Source organism: Hypanus sabinus, chromosome 10 (assembly GCF_030144855.1).
Source record: "Hypanus sabinus isolate sHypSab1 chromosome 10, sHypSab1.hap1, whole genome shotgun sequence".
Classification (NCBI taxonomy): domain Eukaryota; kingdom Metazoa; phylum Chordata; class Chondrichthyes; order Myliobatiformes; family Dasyatidae; genus Hypanus; species Hypanus sabinus.
Window position 1 is genome coordinate 123784274 of NC_082715.1, and position 22640 is coordinate 123806913.

General features: G+C 40.0%; 1 protein-coding gene across 2 annotated transcripts in view; it reads left to right on the plus strand.

The window, feature by feature from the left end:
* Positions 1 to 22640, plus strand: part of LOC132401063 (regulator of microtubule dynamics protein 2) — a 99768-nt gene that overhangs the window by 34837 nt on the left and 42291 nt on the right. For both annotated transcript variants that reach the window (XM_059982847.1, XM_059982846.1), the window contains exons 2-3: positions 14391 to 14610; positions 19792 to 19894. In XM_059982847.1, the coding sequence (XP_059838830.1) occupies positions 14391 to 14610; positions 19792 to 19894 (323 nt within the window). The remainder of the gene's footprint in view (positions 1 to 14390; positions 14611 to 19791; positions 19895 to 22640) is intronic.

Genomic DNA, 22640 nt, shown 5'->3' on the forward strand with positions numbered 1-22640 from the left:
CAATATGCACTGCAATTTAATTCAATGCTGAAGTGCTGTGGATACTTTAACTGTTTTCAGCATTTTCTAATGTTAAATTGGAGGAAGAAATAGAGTAAACCTTTTATGTTAAATAAACTTCTATTGGGAAAAGTCATTTAACAGTATTCAACTTTTCATTTTTTTTATGCTTGAAGATTTAGCCCCACAGCATGCTTTGCAACCATGACTCATAGTTTGCATAAACCAACAATTTTTCAATCATCAAGTCCCATCATTCAAGCATGATGCTTGATACTTGCTGATACATTTTCCTGTTTCAGATAACAAGATTACAAGAGAAGAACAAGAGTGCTTGCTTATTTAACTGTGCATGGAGAAAGTTGAGATATCTGTTGTGGGAAAGAGCGTAATTGATATTGAGATCTTTGGCAAAAGTTCTACAGACCTAATCTGTCACAGAACTAACCTGGAACATTGGCCCCGTAGAGAATGAAGCTGGGGATTGTACCTATGAGGAACGAGGAAATGGTAGAGGAGTTGAACAGAATATGACCCTCAATCAAGATTTCCTCAAGATCAAGATCAAAATCAAGATGTCCTCAAGATAAAGCTATGACTGCCGTTGAGGTTGCAGTTTGGCATTAGTTTTTTTTTAGTGTTTTCTTTAGTTTGTGGGGATGGATTTGGGGACAGAGAGGGTCAAATGAGGGTTTAGGGACAGTGGTGTGGGAGAGTTAGAGTACAGGTCAGAGTCTTGCTTCACTTTCGAAGGCGACCCACACAGACGTAGGACTTCCACAGAATGATCTGCAATGTCAGGCCAGAAGACCAACATCAATTAAGTTTGATGCCTCCCCCCCACAATGTCCAAGCCAGAAATCTGTGCGAGCAGGAGGACCCCTAATTTCGAGAATGGGTGAGACTGGAGTTCAAAGGCCGGTGTTCAAGGTCCCGTCACTGGAGATTCCAGAGTTCGAGGCTTTGTGTCTGCTGATCGGCGCGTCCTGGGATCAATGTAGAGGTCCACCGAGGGTCAATTTGAAAGTCCAGAAGTCAAGGCCTATTGATTTGCCCCGGGTCTACGAACCTCTGCGTGTCTGCCAAGATGGTCAATGGCCCAATATCTGCACGTCTGAGTCCAGGTCTGCGTCCGCTGGAGGTTGGAGGCTGAAGAAGACTGCCTGTGTTGGGGACTATGTGCATGGGCAGGAAGGAGAAGTGGACTTGTTTTGTTGCTTGTTGTATTCTGTGTTGTTCTGCCAGGCGCTGTGGGCAGACTATGTTGGTGCCGGGATGTGTGGCAGCATTTGTGGTCTGCTCCCAGTATGTCAGTGGTTAATGCATATGAAACATTTCATGCTATTTTTCAATGTACATGTGATAAATAATCTTGAATATTGAGATTTATCATAATTTTTCACAGAAAATGCTAGGTTTATCCCATTAATAATGAATAATGCTAGGGTGCAGTTAAATACCATCGCCATCATTGAAGAATTTGGATTTGACTAAAGGGTGATAAATGCCCTCGCCCGAATGGCTTGTGCCCCAGGATGCTTACAAAGTGAATCCACAGTTTGTGGAGCTATTGCTTGCGTTATAAAGGGGATGTCATGTCTGATAAACTTATTAGTGTTTCCTGAGGACATCTCAGAGTGGATAGAAGGGAACTGGCAGATGTATCTAAACTTCCAGAAAGTATTCACCAAGGTGCCTCACAATAGATTATGTCACAGGGTAAAAACCCACTGTATTGGATGTAACATTTGTCAAGAATAGAGAATTGGCTAATAGGAAAGAGTGATTAGGAATAATGAGCTCATTTCAGGTTGATATATCACTGTTGGGATTGCAATATATATTGATGAGGGAGAATAAAGAAAAGGTCAGACATGTATTTTCTAGATTAAAAGGCTCAGCCCAAAATGTTGACTATCCGTTTCCCTCCGTAGATGCTACCTGACCCACTGAATTCCTCCAGCATTTGTGTGTTGGTAGAGAAATGCATTATGGGAAAAGGGAAAGAAAGCACATACAGGCATGTTGGATTAGCCACATCTCTCATGGGACAGGAGAGCACATTTGAGTTGCAAATAGTCAATTCCTGTTCCTTCTTCATACAGACTTTGTCCCATTTTTCATTTAGCTACCAAGAACTGAGGGAAGAGGATGAAAACCTGAGATGCATTGTACTCAATATTATACTTGCAGTATTTGGTTGTCACATAGGGACATGCCCCTTTCTAGTCTTATCTTCATCCTTATCTTCTTCTCTGGTGAATATTGATGGAAAGATAACTGTATCAGACGGAAATGAGGGATCGCTGCATTCACTGAGTCATGGCTCACCTCTCACTTTTCATGTCAGCGGGCAGCGGCATCAGGAAAAGGCAAAGGTGGCAGCATCTGATTCATGATAAGTTCATTGTAGTGCTCGGAAGTAGTGGTCTCAACTCCCAGCCTGTAACACCTGATGATTAAGTGTCAACTATTCTATTCACCAAGAGAGTTTTCCACTCTGATCCTGACAAAGACCGATGTCAAGCTAGCACGAGATATATTGAGTGACATGATTAACAAACAAGAAACTACCTGGCTTTCACATCCATGCTGGTATCTTCAAGCAGGCTAGCTTGAAGAAATATCTACCCAACTACCACTAGCACGTCACCTGCAGGACCAGAGGACCCAATGCACTATCACACTACCATCAAAATGCCTACTGTTCCATCCCTCAACTGCATTTTGGGAAATCTGACCATCCTCCTACATGCATATGGCAGAGATTAAAGAGAGAGGCGCCAGAAGAAAGAATAACAAAGGGGTGGTCACAGGAAGCAGAGGAACAACTATGGAACTGCTTCCAGTTGGTGGACTGGGCCATCTTTAAGAACTCATCGTGTTGTTACGTACTTTATAAAAACAGAATCTTCCCCAACAAGAAGTCCGGAAAGAATCTAGGGATTGGCAATCTGCTGTGGGTTAGATTGGTGGTGTGTAGGACTGGTGATCTGGGAAACATATAACCTCTGGAAGGCCATTCACATGCAAAGTGTCAATTCTGGACCAAACTTGAAGCACAAGCATATGCTTGACAATGATAGAAGAGCTTGAATGCCATCGCTTCCTACAAAGTAAAAATAAAAGGCAACGAGGCTTTGCTTCCAGTTGAGCTCAATAGCTTTTATGATCGCTGTGACTGAGAGAACATGGAGGCACCTTCACGAACCCCCACAGTCCCCAGTGACCCTGTGATCTCCGTCTCTGAGGCCAACATAAGAGCATCTTATGAGGGTGAATGCACAGAGAGTATGTGACCCAAACAGCGTACCTGATAAGTAGTAAAGACCTGTGCTGATCAACTGACTGGACTGTTTACAGACATCTTCAATGTCTCATTTTGGCACTCTGAGATGCCCAACTGCTTCAAGCAGACAACAGTCATACTGGTGCTCAAGAAGAACGTGGTAACCTGTCTCAATGACTAGAGTTTAATAGAACATGCATCTACCATGATGATGTGTGTCAAGAGATTATCATGAATCATATCAATTCTTGCCTGATGTGTGACTTAGATCCATTCCAAGTTGCCTTTGTTACAACAGGTCAACAGCAGGTGCTATTTCATTGGCTCTTCACTCAGCTCTGGGACACCTGGACAATGAAGTTGCTTCAAGATGCTCTTCATTGACTACAGCACAGTGTTCAGCACTATTATCCACTCAAAATTCATCATTAAGCTCCAAGACTTAGGCCTTGATACCTCCCTGTTCACTTGCAGATCCCAGTCTGCTTGGACTGGCAATAACATCTCCAAATCTCCATCAACACAAGTGCATCACAAGGCTGTGTGCTTAGCCCCCTGCTCAATTCGCTTTGTAGTTGTGATTGTGTCACTCAGTAGAATTCCAATGGCATATTTAAGTTTGCTGATGTCACCAGTGTTGGCCAAATTAAAAGAGTCAGTGGATTGGCATATAAGAGGGAGAGTGAAATTCTGGTTGCGTGGTGCCGCAATAACAACCTCTTATTCAACATCAGCAAAACCGAAGAGTTGATTATCAATGACAGGAAGAAGAAACAGGAGGTCCATGCGGGGGAGGAGAAGGGGGTCAGTAGCTTTAAGTTCCTTGTCGTTATCATATCAGAGGATCTGTCCTGACACCAGCACACAGGTGTCATCACAAAGAAATAATGACAACAGTTGTACTTTCTTAGAAGTCTGCATAGATTTGCCATGTTACCAAAAACTTTAACTAACTTCTACAGATGCACACTGGAGAGTATCCTAACTGGTTGCACCATGGCCTGGTATGGAAACACCAATGCCCAGGAATGGAAAAGACTGCAGAAAGTGGTGGATACAGCCCAGACTATCACAGTCAAAGCCCTCCCCACCATTGAATATATTTATTTGGAGTACTGTCCCAAGAAAGTAGCGTCCATCATCAAAACCCCCACCGTCCGAGCTATCCCTCTTCTCAATACCACTATCAGGCATCGGGTACAGGTTCAGGAACAGTTATTACCTGCCTACCATCATGACCTAGAGCTAGCATGAATAACCCAGCTCTGAACTGATTCTACAACTTTCTTCTTCTTTTCCTTAAGCCTGTCACCCCAACTTGCCAGAGTCCTCTGTCCTGGGCCGGTCTTTCTATTTGTTCTCAGGTGTTGCCCATCTTCAAAAACTCTTCCCAGGGAAGTTTTTGGAACTTCTGTTGGCATTTCTGAAACACTGGGTTTTTACAGGATGGGGTTGATAGCCCAATGGCCAACCCTCTCCTTTTGCAGCCAGGCTTGAGACCGTCAATGGTGGAGTTGATTCCACAACCTACACACCCACTTTCAAGAACTCTGTACAACTCATGACCTCAGTATTATTTTTGTTTGCATGATCTGTCTTTTGCACATTGGTTGTTCGTCAGATTTTATTTTGTGTATAGTTTTAATTTCTGACATTCTATTGTATTTCATTTTGTTTTTTTTGTAAGAGCCTGTAAGAAAATAAATCTCAAGGTAGTATATGGTAACATATAGTATACGTACTTTGATAATAAATTTACTTTGAAAGTACATATTAATGTCTTCCTACTTCCTCTGGATCCATGCATTAGTTCCTTTCTTTGTCCTTGAGTGGATCTACCCTTCCCCTTGCTATCCTCTTATTCCTATTGTGTGTTTAGATTGCATTGGGATTTTCCTTAATGCTACTTGCAAAGGTCATTTCATGACCCCTTTTAGCCATCTTAAATCTTTGTTTAAGTTCTTTCCTGCTTCCTTTATATTCCTCAAGGGTTTGTCTGATGTCAACTTTCTAAACCTTGCATCCACATCCTTTTTTTCTTTTTGTTTGAATTTTTCATCTTAGAATCTAGTTTCATTTAAGTTTCCCAAACCTTGTCACCCTTCCTCCTATCAGAAACATGCTGGTCCTGAACTAATTAGCTGGCCTTTAAAAGACTCTCACATGTCAGATGTAGATTTGTCCCTAAACATTCCTTCCCAATTCACTTTCCTTAGTTCCTACCTGATACTGTAATGATTAGCCTTAGCCATGTTTAGCACTTTCACTTATCCATAACTATATTTAAACTGTTTCCAAAGTTCTCCCTGCTGAAATTTGGATCACCCATTCCCCAGTATAAGACGTAGATGCTCTTTGTGGGTATAAATCACAAAAAGTTAGCATGCAAGTGCAACAAATGGCTAGGAAGGCAAAGGACCTTTATTGCAAGGCTTGTTGTTATGAAACAAGGAATTGTTATTACAATTGCATGGGGTACTTCTGAGACTATACCCGGAGTACCATGGGCAGTTTTTGCTTTAATTAAGAAAGGATATATTGAGATTGGAGGCAGTCACAAAGCAGTTCAATCGACTAACTTGGGAAGGTTGTTCCATCATGATCAGCTATTTTTGTGAATTGAGAAGAATGAGGGGGTAATCTTACTGAAACACCCAAGATCCTTAATTGGCATGATAGGGTAGATGTCAGGATTTTCCACCAATGGCAGAATATTGAGCAAGAGGATATAACTGCAAGATTAGATGATGTTCATATAAAGCTGAGGTTTACAGAAACATCTCATAGAGTGTGATAAGTCTCGGGAATTTCTATATCATGGGGGGTTGTAGAGACTGGATTATTGTAGGAGCTTTGCGATCAAAGCTACGCAAAGTATTCCAGGTGCATCCTCACCAATGTTTTATAAAGCTGTACCCTACTTTCCGTGCTCTTTTATTCTACACTAAGTGCATAAATAAAGAACTGGAAAGTTGATTGGTGAAAGAGATGCAGGGCTCTTTTTCACCAATCAACTTCCCAGCTCTTTACTACCCCCTCCCAGTTTCACCTATCACCTTTAACTTCATCTCCCCTCTCCCCACCTTCTTACTCTGACTCTTCATCTTCTTTTCTCCAGACCTTATGAAGGGTCTCGGCCCGTTATGTTGACTATACTGTTTTTAATTCATTGTGATTCCTTTAACAAGTATGCATGGGGTAAGGGAAATGTGTTGCCTGTGGCAGAGCAAAAGTGGTCCTTTATACTTTGCAGTTAATCATCAGCTGTGTGTGGTTTGTATTGGCATGGAAATAGAATTCAAGATTGGCAACATTGTTATCTGATTGGCATTGCACACACGTTTTTGATAGATGGTTTCTGCTCTTCAAGCTGCCTGTGGACATACGGGGTGTGCACAGATTCTGCATAACTAAGATGGTGTATTCTGCATGTCATTTTAATAGTTCCTTATTAGTCTGTGAACTGTTGCTGAGCACAGGTATGGTGCACAGCCCAACCTAGCATGTTTGCAAATCTTCAGCTGTGATTCATTTCATTTACTCTACTTTTCTGACTGCTTATTGGTGAGAAAAATCTCTACAATAATTGATACATGCATATACAGTTTTAATCCCATTATAACTACAGCATTGGACTTAACTATAATGAAAGTTCAAAGTAAATTTAAAGTACCTATACACTCAATGGCCACTTTATTAGGTATCCTGTACCATAATAAACTATGCCATGGAATGTATGTTCATTGTCTGCTGCAGCTCATCCACTTCAAGGTTCGATGTGTTGTGCGTTTCGAAGTGATCCTCTGCACACTATTGTTTTAATGTGTGGTTAATTGAGTCAACTTGAACCAGTCTAAACATTCTCCTCTGACCTCGCTCATTAACAAGGCGTTTTTGCCCACAAAACTGCCATTTACTGGGTGTTTTTTGTTCCATTCTCTGTAAAGTATTCTTTCAGGGTAGCTTCCAACCTGATGGCATGAACATTGATTCCTCAATCTTCCGGTAATGCCCCCCGCCCTTCACCATTTCCCATCCCCCTTTCCCCCTCACCTTATCTCCTTGCCTGCCCAACACCTTCCTCTGGCACTCCTCTTCCCTCCCCCCCCCCCCGTTTTTTCTTTCTTCCATGTCCTTCTGTTCACTCCTATCAGACTCTCCCTTCTCCAGCCCTGTATCTCTTTCACCAATCAACTTTGCAGCTCTTTACTTCACCCCTCTCCCCTTCTGGTTTCACCTATTATCACCTTGTGTTTCTCTCTCTCCTCCCCCACTTTTAAATCTACTCTCCTTTTTTTTTCCCCAGTTCTGCAGAAAGGTCTTGGCCTGAAACATCAACTGTACTCTTTTCCATAGATGCAGCCTGGCCTGCTGAGTTCCTCCAGCATTTTATGTGAGTTGCTTGGATTTCCAGCATCAGCAGATTTTCTCTTGTTTGTGAACCTCATGTCTGCATGTTTTTATGCATTGAGTTGTTGCCACATGATTGGCTATTTAGTGAGATACCTAATAAACTGGCCTCTGAATGTATGTTACCATATGATACCCTGAGATTCATTTTCTTGTGGGTATTCACAGTAGAACAAAAAAATACAATAGAATCAATGAAAAAAATACCTACATACACTGACAAACAATGTCCAAAAGAAGGCAAAACTGGGCAAATACAAAATAAAACTAATAGTAATATATAAATAAATAATACTGAGAACATGAGTTGTAGAGTCCATGAAAGATAGTCTATAAGTTGTGGAATCAGTTTAGTGTTGAAGTGAGTGAAGTTGTGTGCACTGGTTCAGGATCCTGATGGTTGAGGGGTAATAATTGTTCCTGAACCTGGCAGTGTGGGACCCAAGGCTCTTGTACCAGTGAGAAGAGAGCATGACCTGGCGTAGGAGGGTTTAACTAAAGCTTCTCACAAACTTTTATGACATTTGAATTGTAGCTAGATTGGGTCAGGAAAAGAACAACAATGAACTTCTTTTTGGAGCTGATCCTGAGAACTTATGCTTCTGCCAAATATACTGAACCAAATTCATTTATGCTTTTTTTTGCACCGTTGTCTCTTAACACAATCTCTTTCTGTAAAATGTTTTTATCGCTGCAAATACAAATCTCCGAAACAGTTTGTTATACATTTGGCTGATCCTTCATACACGAGTTGCATGGAGCTGCAATTCTTTCATGCTCTTACTCAAATGTTTTAGGTGGTTGGTGTTGTATTCCACAGTAAGAGTAGTTTCTGGTTAGATCAGAATCAGGTATTGTATCTGATACAGCACTTGCCTTTTGTCCACTGTGGTCTTTGCCAACTGACCTACTGCTTTTTAAAGGATCTCCTACAATTTCTTATGGTCCTCAATATTGCCTCTTTTCACATCTCCCAGTGGACTTAGTATATCAGCCATTAATTTAAAAGTGCTTTTGGTTCCAAAGGCTAAATTGTGAACAGCAGCAGTCTGTGTACTGATTCTTTTAGAACATCCCTGTCCACCTCTGTCTCTATGAATAGGTACCCTTTATTCTGCCTTGAAGCTGACTAGAAATCTATTCCCGTACTTACCCTGACTCTGCCTTCTTTGACATGCTTTAGTCTAGGAAGAGATACCTGTTTCGAAATTCTTGATGATATATGAAAAACTGATACAACACACAGAAGAAAATACTGTCTTAAACAATTTAATAATGTTAGTCAAGCAAGATTTCTCTTCGAACTTTTTTCTGCTGATATTTTATTACTGTGTGTTTCCCATGCTTTTAGCTTCCTGCCAGGAATTCCTTATATTTTTTCCCCACACCCCCGGTTAAACTAACTATTTTATCATTTCCTGAATGTTCTAGCTCCCCTTTTTAAATAAAGATAGGTTAGCTATCCACCAGGACTCTGGCACAAAAAATGTGTGTATCAATGCCTCTTCTGTCTCTTGCATAGATTCCTTTAAAATGTATTGCTGCTGTCTATCCTTCCTGTGGATTTGTCCTTCTTGATTTTGAGGTAATTCATAACATAATTTTAAATGCACTCATTTACTCATTGTAGCTTCCATGCTATGCCTACTGTTTTTTAAACTGGTAAATGCCAAAACAAAATTGGTTTATTATTTCTGCCATATCTCATTGGTATTCTACTTTTGATATTGTTTTGCCTTTCCCTTAATAGCCTTATACCTTTTTAATTGATGGTTCTGTCAAATATTTAATTTTGTTTATTGAAAAATTACCTTCATAGTTCTCTTTGTGCCTTTATATGTATTTTTCCATTTTCTATTCTCCTAATATTCTCTTTAATTATTTACTAATAACTTTTCTATATTTCTTTTTCGTTACACTTAATTGTTACTTATGCATCCTTATTTATCCATGGAGTATTATGTGTGTTTGGTGATTCTTTCCATGTAGTTGAACATGCCTGTCCGCATTTTGAATATAGTTTCAGACATTCCTATTCTTGTTTATATTATTGTCTCCCAATATTTTTACCAATTTTATCTCTCAAAATGTTATCTTCAATCTCTTAAAAGTTAACTTTTCACCATTTTAGTAATCAAATTTATGTTACACTTGCTTTGTTGAGTGTTGTCTTAAAGTATATTATTTTATGACCACGATTCTTCAATTTTCCCCTCTGTCTCTTCTCTGCTTTGATTCATTCCCCATTAATACATCAGATGAGTCTTGCTGAGGTTTTTACATAAGTTAGATTGGAGTCCTGCATTTATTTTAGGAACCTTATTCCCATGATTTTTGTCCAAATAATATCCAGCTAGTAGAAAACCCTCATGCTGTTTGTTTGTTGACTCATTTCCACCTCCTTCCACCATTAGATGGTCTATAGACTGTGTCTTTTAGTGTGAATAATCCTTCATCACCTTTTATGCCAAACTACATGAATTCTGTATTTGCCTTCCTTTTAACCGTATGTTTTCTTCTTTTGCTGTTGTTCTACTCCGCGCCTTGTGGCGCGTTGGGCGGCAACCGTGCCGTTTCTTTAGCAATTCTCTGCTATTGACGAGGCTGAGTTGTTAACTCCACACTCAATCCAGCACAGATAGAAAACGTGCAAGGAGCTGGCTGGATTCGAACCTGGCACCGCTCGCCTTGAAGTCCAATGTGGATGCCACTACACCACCGGCCAGCTTTCTTTTCTTTTTACTGAAAATATATTATTGTTAACAAATATTGCTGTTAACTTCTTCCTTTTTCTCTAATTTATTTAAATATGTTATTCTTGCAATATTACTTTCTAAGATGTATCAGTGGCCACTTTATTAAGTACATCTGTACACTTCAATATTGCTGATATCTTATCAGCCAATCATGTGGCAGCAACCCAATGCATAAAGGCATCCAGGCATGGTCAAGAGGTTCAGTTGTTGTTCAGATCAAACATCAGAACAGGGAAGAAATATAATCCAAATGACTTTGACCATAGAATGATTGTTGGTGTTAGACACAGTAGTTTAAGTATCCAAGAAATTGCTGATCACCTGGGATTTTCATGCACAACAGTCTCTAGAGTTTACAGAGAATGGTGCGAAAAACAAAAAAATTTCTAGTGAGCAGCGGTTCTGTGGGCAAAAATGCCTTGTTAATGAGAGAAGTCAGAGGAGAATGGCCAGACTGGTTCAAGCTGACAGGAAAGCGACAGTAACTCAAGCAACTGCACGTTACAGCAGTGGTGTGCAGAAGAGCATCCCTGAGTGCGCAATGCGTCGAGCCCTGAAGTGGATGGGTTACAGGAGCTGAGCACCACGAATGTACCCTTAGTAACCACTTTATTAGGTACAGGCAGTGCCTAATAAAGGGAGCACTGAGTGTATAATCTAGACAAAAAAGTTTCTGTGTTCTAATATGCTCTTAAAAATGCTTCCGGCACAGCCTGCGAATTTTCCTTTATGTGTTCCAACACTATGTGGGTGCATGCCCACTGTACCTACAGCAATTTTGCAACAATCTGTGAAGGGCAGGAAATGAAAAACTATGCCTTGGAATTGGATTAGAAAAGTAATGGCAGGTTTTGAAAAGACTTAGGACGTTTTAGTAAAACTGGAGTATCCCAGTAAATGTAGGCTTTTGCTTTGCAATGCAAAGAAATGCACTAGTTTTAGTAGCTTTTAGATTTTCACCAGTTATCAAGTGACCCCCTCAATATCATCTTCAAAATGGATAAGCTACAAAAACTGTCAGTGAATGTAATGCCTTATTTCTCCTCTTCTGGACCTTCTTCTTTCTGATCATGACTAAAATTAAAATCAGCTTTATATACATTTATCATCTTAAATGATTTGATAGATCCTTCCAAACCACAAATTTTCTTACTTCCATAATTATTGTTTTTTAATGAGCTTTTCCTGAAATCAATTTGCCCTCTTAGCTGGTGCCTGACTATTTGGGTGATTATAGAAATAAGCCATCAAAACTGACATGCTCCTCAGGTTTGGAATCCCTAAAGCATTTGTGATGCAGCGGTGTGCTGGGCCTGTTGCCGCTTGGCACTGCATTCCCTTGATGAAGACAGCAAAACAACGTGAACACAGTGTTGGATTTGCAACCCTGAACTTTATATTTCAGTTATACAGTTTTGAGCCAATGGTTGACAAATTAGCCCAATTTAAAATGGGTATAAATTCTAAAGGTTCTGCAGTCGCTGATCCAAATGAGATACTTCTGCCTAATGAACTCCAGGAATTGTAATATGTGAGTTACTGTATCAGCTTCTGTAAAGAGGCAGTCTCTACTGTTAATTGAAGATGCAACTTTTTTGTTATTGGTTTAATGGGTTAATGTGGGATGAAACATGGGAACAGTGTGCGGACCTACTTACTACTTCATGCTCCTCTGCCAAAATTCTCCTCTCAACGCATCACCATTCATATCTGCAAAGGAGCAGTTGCACATGGATACCGTCACATTGTAATGTCACAACTGTGGTTTCTGTCGTCCTTTTTAACATGTGGATATTAGCATTTATTGATTGCTACCTACGTAAACTAATTAGATTGCTATGATCGCACTTCTTCCGAACTGGCAATAACCTTGCAGCAATTCATGAAGTTTCTTTACTGGACTGTTCTCTCGGTCGTTATGGAAGGTGTGCATTGGAGGTGGTGGCTGTCCATCGTGTCCAACGATGACAGGAAACCTGCGCAGGAGAGTTTTTAAAGTGGAAAAGCCATTGCATTGGGGCAGCCCCTCTCCTTCGACCTCAGGAGTAGCCAGTGGTACGAATGAGCATCTCAAACTGGGGTCTTTCTTGGTTGCAATGGATGACCGTGACATCCTCTGTGCCTTGTCATGCCCTTTGCTCTCCATGAGGCATTGCAGTACCGCCTTCCTAGCTGTTGGATCTCACATGTCCAAACCGCTGGAGCTGACTTTGCATGTCAGGGCAGGGATGTCCCTACTTCACCGGGGCATGAGGGCGCTGGCTTCCCTCACCTGGTTTAGCCAGCCTGTCAAAGCAGGGTACTAGGGTGTGACTGCTGTCACGTGCAAACTGCTATTTGGAGCTAGGGGTGAAAGCTGAGTGTCCAGTGGGGGCCAAAGGTGAGTGATCTGCCCCGGAATGGACATGACAAGCCTCTTCACCAGAGATGCTACCCCTCCCTGGACACCCCATACACCCGGCATTGGAGGACAGCTAATAATTTGTATATTATCTGCTGTCCAATTATGGTTTTTTTTCATCAAAAGCCTCCAGAATCCAGCATCTATGTCCGGCTAAGCAAACTTAAAGAAGAACAGGTTCTTAGATGTTGACTCTTCATAACTGCTTCTTCCACCACTCTCCACTCAAGCTAACTTATAACCTGTGTGTTAACAGCTGAACACATTTAGTCATAATGAAGCCCAGAGGTTTTTGTATCTGCCTGATATTTGGTTGCCATATATCTATTTTGAGAAAGTATTAAGCCCTCAGAGAAATCATTGGCCCAAAGAGCCTTGTGGTCTGTGTGATGATATCAGATGATCAAGAGCTAATGAAGTGTCCAGAAAGGTTGCTATTTAGCAACATTAGTATGATTATAATTTCCTTTGATTCTGAGTTTAAGAAAGCGTAAGTCAAGCTAGTTTCAGTTATTTAATTCTTGTCACCATCCAGTTGTGGAGTTGTTTTCTATTTTTGATAGTCAAGGCTACAGATGTACTGATAATCTCCTCAGCTGCCTCATTTGTAGATGTTAGATGAACTACCTGTAGTGGGCTTTGAGGAAAGATATGTCATGGATGTGGGAAGCTGCATTACAGAAAATAAGTGATTCTACAATGCCTTTGCCTGATAAATTATTAAAGCACTGCTCCTGCAGTTGGTCAGTATATGCAGTGCTATTTGGGTTTTCGTTAATCCAAAAGCTATTGCTAAAAAGCATAAAATAAACAAATGCTGGAAATCTGAAGTGAAAAAAAAAGACGAAGTGCTGGAATAGTAAGCAGGCCTGCAGTGTTCCGCCACACACAATTGCAGCATGTCCTTTTGCTTTTCTCCCTCTCCAGTTGTCCTCATGACTACATGGCTCCAAAAACATTATGCCACCAGGAGAACTTTGGTCTCCGTGTTATCATAGACACGCCTTTTAGTTCCACATTTATTGTTTGACCTCAGTCTTTCCAACATTTCATTGTGATGTCTTTGACCTGTTCTCTCCTTCTCTGCAGCTTTAAACGAACTCATTTCCTCACTTCTGTGGTTCTGACAAAGGACTATTAACCTGAAATACTATCTGTGGTTTTCTGTGTACAAAGTGCTGCCTAACCAGCTTATTTTTCTAGCACTTTAATTATCCCAGCTACAGCTGTTGTGTAATACATAATAGAGTTTTGTTTTGCTTTTAAAGAATAACTTGCTGATGGTTGCCATAGAATTTAGCAGTGACTTTATAGTGTATGCAAAATAAAGTAAAGCATTAAAAAAATTTAAAGACTTGTGTCTATTTATCGAGCAAAGTCACTTAGACATCTCACCCTTGACTCATATTGGGCACAGCAGTGGTTTAAACGGTCAGGGTCATGCCAGTTAATTTCATCATGTTTTTTCAATGATGCTTGCTCTGGTGTCAATAGCACACTCGGTAGAATAAAACTATAAACTTTTAATTTGCAGTTACATAACTGCGCACACAGATACAGAAGACGAATCTGAAGAGGACAGATTGAAACATTGCACTGAGAATTCCATACTTGGAGCTTCACTGAAAGATGCACGTGAGGACAATGACACCAGTGAATTTGATGCGCTGATGCAGAAAGCAGATCAACTGCATGCCAGTCTCATGGTAAAGAAAAAAGAAGGATTCCAGTTACTGCTTGAGAAAAAGGACCAGGTAGGCGCAAACGACTGGGTACTCAGTTATATTTTGTGTTAAATGGTAAAACCCGACTAGCATTTGGTCAAGGAAAATGTGCTAATTATCCTAAAATACAAAATTATCAAATACAAACACTCTGCTTAGAGCAGAGTAATCAATGTTGTTCAATTGTGCACTGAAAGCCGGAATCCAGATTCATAAAGTAGTTGCAACATGAAGGCCAATCATCCCCTCAAGCCCAATATCACACCCTGCAAAAGCAATCTAGTCTGTTCACTTTTCCAAATCTGTCCGTGAAGGCTTTCTGAACATTTGGAGTATTTTACCATACATAACAATTAAAGAACTCATTTAAAGTGACGTGCAAAAGTTTGGTCAAAATTTCTGTTACTGTGAATGGTTAAGGGAGTAGAAGATGAACCAATCTCCAAAAGTCATAAAGTTAAAGCTGAAACATTCTTTTCAACATTTTAAGCAAGGTTAGTGTATTATTTTTGTTTTGTACAATTTTAGAGTGGAAAAAAAAGGAAAGGAGCAGCATGCAAAAATTTGGGCACCCCAAGAGATTTGAGCTCTCAGATAACTTTTACCAAGGTCTCAGACCTTAATTAGTTTTCTAGGGCTGTGGCTTGTTCACAATCATCATTAGGAAAGGCCAGGTGATGCAAATTTCAAAGCTTTATAAATACCCTGACTCCTCAAACCTTATCCCAACAATCAGCAGCCATGGACTCCTCTAAGCAGCTGCCTAGTAATCTGAAAATTAAAATAAATGATGCCCACAAAGCAGGGGAAGGCTATAAGAAGATAACAAAGCATTTTCAGGTAGCCATTTCCTCAGTTCGTAATGTAATTAAGAAATGGCAGTTAACAGGAACAGTGGAGGTCAAGTTGAGGTCTGGAAGACCAAGAAAACTTTCCATGAGAACTGCTCATAGGATTGCTAGAAAGGCAAATCAAAACCCCCGTTTGACTGCAAAAGGCCTTCAGGAAGATTTAGCAGACTCTGGAGTGGTGGTGCACTGTTCTACTGTGCAGCAACACCTGCACAAATATGACCTTCATGGAAGAGTCATCAGAAGAAAACCTTCCCTGCGTCCTCACCACAAAACTCAGCATTAGACGTTTGCAATGGAACATCCAAACAAGCCTGATGCATTTTGGACACAAGTCCTGTGGACTGATGAAGTTAAAGTAGAACTTTTTGGCTGCAATGAGCAAAGGTATGTTTGGAGAAAAAAGGGTGCAGAATTTCATGAAAAGAACACCTCTCCAACTGTAAAGCACGGGGGTGGATCGATCATGCTTTGTGCTTGTGTTGCAGCCAGTGGCACAGGGAAAATTTCACTGGTAGAGGGAAGAATGAATTCAGTTACATACCAGCAAATTCTGGAAGCAAACATCACACCGTCTGTAAAAAAAGCTGAAGATGAAAAGAGGATGGCTTCTACAACAGGATAATGATCCTAAACACACCTCAAAATCCATAAGGGTCTACCTCAAGAGGCGCAAACTGAAGTTTTTGTCATGGCCCTCACAGTCCCTCGACCTAAACATCATCAAAAATCTTGGACAGACCACAAAAGAGCAGTGCATGCAAAATGGCCCAAGAATCTCACAGAACTAGAAGCCTTTTGCAAGGGAGAATGGGCAAAAATCCCCAAACAAGAATTGGAAGACTCTTAGCTTGCTACAGAATGCGTTTACAAGCTGTGATACTTGCCAAAGGGGGTGTTACTAAGTACTGACCATGCAGGGTGCCCAAACTTTTGCTTCGGGCCCTTTTCCTTTTTTGTTATTTTGAAACTGTAAACGATGGAAATAAAAAGTAATCTTGCTTAAAATATTAAAGAAATGTATCATCTTTAACTTTATGCCTTTTGGAAATCAGGTCATCTTTTACTCGCTTTGCTATTCACAGTAACAGCAATGTTGACCAGGGTGCCCAAACTTTTGCATGCCTCTGTATTTCCTGTGAAAATTAGAAACATTTCAACATTTAAAGAAAATGAAGCAAATGACTAAAACCAGTAAGATGTTTAATGTCTCAAGGTAAACATCAGGAACATTAAAATTCCAAATTGTCTGCTTACATAGTTGCACATTGGCATGTGATCTATGTGGCCTTCTATGATTAATGTAAATTGAGTACTTTTAAATTATATATAAGAACATAAGAAATAGGAGCAGTTGTAATGCATCTAGCTTATCAAGCTTGCTCTGCCTTCAATGATCTGGTTGTGGTCTCAGCCCCACTAACCTGCCTTTTCCCCATAACCCTTAACTCCTGCTCTGCAAAACTCTAACTGTGTCTTAAATATATTTAATGAGTTAACCTCTTTCCTGGGCAGAGAATTTTCCCCCTCTCTCTCTGGGAATAGCAGTTTTTCCTTATCTCCATTGTAAATTTATTTTCCCAAATGTTGAGGGTATGGCTCTAGTTATAGTCTCATTTACCAGTGGAAACAACTTGCCTGCTACTATCTTATCTAACTTATACCTTTCATAATTGTATATGTTTCTATAAAATCCCTTTGTGTTTTTCTGAAATCCACTAAGTGTTCGCAATGTGGCCTCCCCTACATTGAAGAAACTAGACACAGATTAGGTGATCCTAAATTGCATACCTCGCTAATTCTCAATCCTGTTCCCTTTCCAACCTATCAGTCTGCAGTCTCCTCCTTTGCCTAATGTTAACTAGGAAGCAGCATCTTACTTTATGAACTTCTGAAATGAACAACTTCAAGTACACTACTCTGTAGTGGTCCCCATTATGTCCCTTTCTCATCATATTTCTTGTTAATGGTCAGTTTTAAATTCATAGTTATATAGCATGGGAATACCTCTGTGGACCTACTTACACATGTGGACCAAGATGTTTATCTACGATAATTACATCTGTCTTATGCATGTACCTATCCGAATTTTTGATTAAACTTTGTAATTATACCTGCCTGTACCACATCCTCTAGCAGCTCATTACATATCACTGCCAACTTCTATGTAAAGGCTTGTCCCTCAGATCCTGTTTAAACCTTTAGCCTCTCATCTTAAATACATACCTTCTGATTTTAGACACTCTTACCTGGGATAAAGACTTATTATCTACCCTCTTCCCTTTCATAATTTTATAAACCTCAATAAAGTCACAAATCCACAAAAACACAGTCTCATCTGATCCAATCTCTCTGTAGAGGAAGCCCTCCAGTACAGTCAACATCCTTATGAAAATTAACTGGCTTAATCTCATCCTCTAGCTCCTTATCACTTGATCTGTCTTAATCTGTCTCCATATAATCAATATCTAATTGTGTTATCACATTTTTGGGTACAATTGCCTTGGGCCCCAAGATTACTATGTATATCAACACTCCTAATGTTCCTGCCATTTATAGTATAGTATAGTATAGTTTCCTTAGGCACTTCCAAAACTTCACCAGCTCACACATGTCCAGACTAAACTCCACCTACCAATTTTCTGCCCAAATTTACAGTACTCTGCAAAAGTCTCAGGTATGTGTGTGTGTGTGTAAATAAAACTTACAGTATCTAAGACTTTTGCACAGTACTGTATTAATTTTATGTACTGTGCTGTACTGCTGCAAAAAAAAACTAATCTCATGACATATATAAGTGATGATAAGTCTGATTCTGAAATGAGTTTCTATTGTGGACTGAAAGTGGGAAGGGGGGCAGGGAGAGGGGAATCATAGTTGGGAAGAGGGGAAGGGAGAGGAGAGTGAGCAGGAAGCACCACAGAGACATTCAGTAATGATCAATAAGCCATTTCTTTGGAATCAAATGACCTTGCCTGGTATCTCGGGGCTGGGTATGGCTGCACTCATGCCAGCCCCTGCCCCAGCACTCCTCTGCCACCTGTCCCACAGCTTTCCCACGGTGCTCTACCTTCGCCATTTTTGGCATCCTTTGCGCCCGGCAGATTTGCAACTCTTTCTCCACTCGACGTTGACCGATACAGTGCAGTGGTGTGTAAAAGTCTTAGACACCAATTGCTATCAAATAATATATTCCACCATTTTGTGTCATCTGCAAATTGCAGACCACTTGCATGTTCATCCAGATCATTAATATATATGTTATAAATAATAGTGGTTCCACAATTAATCCTTGAGGAACACCACTAGTCACTGTTTTCCATCAGAAAAAGTCAAGTCAAGTCACTTTTATTGTCATTTTGACCATAACTGCTGGTACAGTACATAGTAAAAATGAGACAGCATTTTTCAGGACCATGGTGTTACATGACACAGTACAAAAACTAGACTGAACTACACAAAAAAAAACAACACAGAGAAAGCTACACTAGACTACAGACCTACACTGGACTTCATAAAGTGCACAAAAACAGTGCCGGCATTACAATAAATAATAAACAGGACAGTAGGGCAGTAAGGTGTCAGTCCAGGCTCTGGGTATTGAGGAGTCTGATAGCTTGGGGGAAGAAACTGTTACATAGTCTGGTTGTGAGAGTCCGAATGCTCTCTTGTATCCTTAACTTTAATGTGACCAGCCTATCATGAGGAACATTGACAAATGGTTTACTGAAGTCCCTATCTACTGCTCTATCTTCATTAATAATCTTTGTCAATTCCTCAATAAACATCAATCAAATTTATGAGACAGGACCTCTCCCACACAAAGATATACTGACTATCACTAATAAGTCCATGCTTTTCCAAATTAGAGTAAATCCTGCCCTAAGAACTTTCTGAAGTAATTTCCCTTTCATTGATGTAAGGCTAACTGGCCTGTAATTTCCCGGTTTGCCCCTGTTATTGCCTCCCTTCATATCCTGAGAAAGATCCCATCAAGTCCTGAAGGCCTATCCACCAAAAATGTTTTTCAAGACGGCCAATGTCACCTTCTCCTTGATATTGACATGCCCTAGAATATAAACATACCTTTCCTAATCGCACCATCAACCACATCCTTCTCCTTGATGATGCAAAGTGCTCTCTCAACCTGTTCTTCTCTACCCCTTAACATACAACCTTCCTTAGTTCTGTTTGTCCCTTCTTCCTTCTCTGCAGCTTTAAGATGAATTTACACTCTAACTTTTCCCATTTCTGAAGACAGGTCATCAATCAGGATCATTTAAGTATTTTTCCCCAGAAATGCTGCTGAACATTTCCTGCATTTTTAGATTTTATTTATGATAAATATTTGTTTTTCAAGTTCTGGGACAAAGTGGAATTTCTGTGGCGACTAGCAAGGGCATACAGCGATATGCATGACATTGCATCGGATGTAGAAGAGAAAAAAAACTATGCTATGATTGGTAAGGCATGTAACTAAAGTTTTTCTTTGTGTTCTTTAATTTGAACAATTAGAGCTTGTTGAATTTTGTTATTTTTTGAGAGTTTTTTAGATGATCAAATGTGTCTTTGAGCTTGAAGAATGTCCATAGCTTTTAAGACGCAGTTATAAAGTAGAATGCTCAGAACAGAGTCTTACATTTTCAATTTAATCTTGCTAGCATTTATGCATATCAAATATCCCAAGCAAGGCTGACAGTTGTTTTGCCTGTATCCCTTGACGATGCATCAAGAAATAATTTGCTTGTGATAACAGATGGGTGGAAGGCTAACATGCAAAAACAGTTACAAACCCCCAAATACTTTCCCAATAGAAATAGTTACCGGTAATAAATTTCACGACCTATGCCAGTGATACTAAACCTGATTCTAAAATAAAGTCCAAATTTTTTCCCCATCTTTTATGTATTTGGGAGAAATACTTCTAATTTATCAGTCACCTCTCATCTCAAAGCTTGTATTGCTGTCTTTTCAGGAAGATCTATGCTCCTTTTTATTAATTTCCTTTTAACAGGGTTATAAAGTCATTGAATGACATACTTTAGTCTGTTTTTCACCTTGCAGTACAATATTGATACAGCAAGGCAAAGCACACAAAATGCTGGAGGAACTCAGCAGGTCAGGCAGCATTTGTGGAAATGAATAAACAGCTGATGTTTCAGGCTGCATCCTTCATCAGAACCCTTCCTGAGTTCTGAAGATGGGTGTCGGCCCAAAATGTTGACTGTTTATTCATCTCCATAGATGCTGCCTGATCTGCTGAGTTCCTCCGGTATTTTGTGTGCTTTGCCTTGGATTTCCAGCATTCTGCAGATTTTCTTGTGTTTGTGATACAGCAAGGAGTTTATTTGCAGATAAAAAAAATTCTCCTTTGGAGACAACGGAGGTTCTCTGAGCTGATTTCACTCAGGCAAGAGATGGATTTAATTGCAATATTGAATGAGTACAGTGCTTCTGGTTTGTAGGTATTCCTGCATCAACATCTGAATCTATAAAGATTTAATTAGATGTAGGAATAGACCACTTATCCCATGAGTCTGTTTTGTCATTTGGTATCAAGTGTGTCCAACTGCACCCTTAACTCCATATTCATTTCTATGTCTGGTAACCTTTTACTCCTTTGCCTATGAAGAATAAGTCTACCACTGCCTTGGGAATACTGATTGTCTCTGCTTCCACTGTTCTTTGGTAAAGTGAGTTTCCAAACAAACTTAACAATTGAAAGAGGGGGGGGGGGGAAATCTGCTTTGTCTCAATCTTAAATGGGACAACCCTTATTTCTGAACAATTGCCTTAACATTCTGGGCTCTACCGCTAGCAATACCCTCTCCACATTCAGCTGTCAGTTTCCCTTGGGATCTTCTATCATTTAATCATCTCCTCTCACTCTTGACTGCAGTGAATATAAGACTAGCCTGCTTAGACTTCCCTTTTAAGAAAATCTGCCATTTCAGGTATTAATCTATTAAACCAACTCTTACCTACTTCCTATCCTGAAATGGCAGTAGTCTGTCTTAAACAGCAGCCCGAGCTGCCTTTTCATAGCTGCAGCAACCTAGGTTCAATACTGACCTCTGGTGTGGAGTTTTCACATTCTCTCTGCGTCTCTGGGTGCTCTAGTTTCCTCCTACGTACATCCCAAAAATGTGCAGATTGGCAGGTTCGTTAGACAATGCTGTGTGGCTGCGTAATGGAACCTGGGGTGGAGAGGCTGATTGGGAGGTGGGGAAAGTGGGATTAGTGTAAAAAGGAGTGTTTGATGGTCAAGGTGGACTGCAGGGCTTGGTTCAGTACTGTGTTGCTCTGTCACTCTTTGACTTTGAAAGGGGAAAGCAGTACCATACATACTACTTGAAATGTGGCTTCACCAAAGCCTCATGTACACTTCAATTTGCAGAGTGACATTCTGCCAGCTTTCTACTTACTTGTTGAATCTGCAGTGAATTATAGTTAACCAGTTATAAATCATACACTGGATAACCAGATCCTCTGTATCAGAGCTCTACAACTTACACCATTCAGATAAATTATCCATTAGTAAATTAAAAACATTCTCATTTTGTCTCATGGTGTATTTGCCTGATCTTTGCCCCCCCCCCCCCCCGCCATCTTATCTACTATATTATCATTTTTGTGGCTGGTATATGCAATTGCAGTCAATCCTTTCATTACTCTTTCATACATACAGGTACAAAAATCTTGATTTATAATTTTCCTTTCTCTACCCTTTGTGATTTTTATCCTTGTTATACTCTGTTTACTCAAGAAGCTTTTATCCCCTAATTGCTATCTAATTTTAGGTGCATTCATTATAAAGTTCAAAGGAAATTTATTATCAAAGTACATACATGAGATTATATCTACAAAATGAGATTTATTTTCTTGTGGGCATACTCAATAAATCCATATTAGAATAATAACCATAATAGAATCAATTAAATACCGCACCAACTTGGGTGTTCAACCAGTGTGCAAAAGACAAACTGCAAATACTAAAAGAATAATAAAAATTAAATAAGCAATAAGTATTGAGAACTTGAGAAGAAGAGTCCTTGAACGAGAGTCAAGGGAGCATTTTAATGATGGGGCAAATGAAGCCCTTTGGTTCAAGAGCCTGATGGTTGAGAGGTAGTAACTGTCCCTGAGCCTGGTGGTGTGAATCCTGAGGCCCCTGTATCATCTTCCTGATGGCAGCAACAAGAAGAGAGA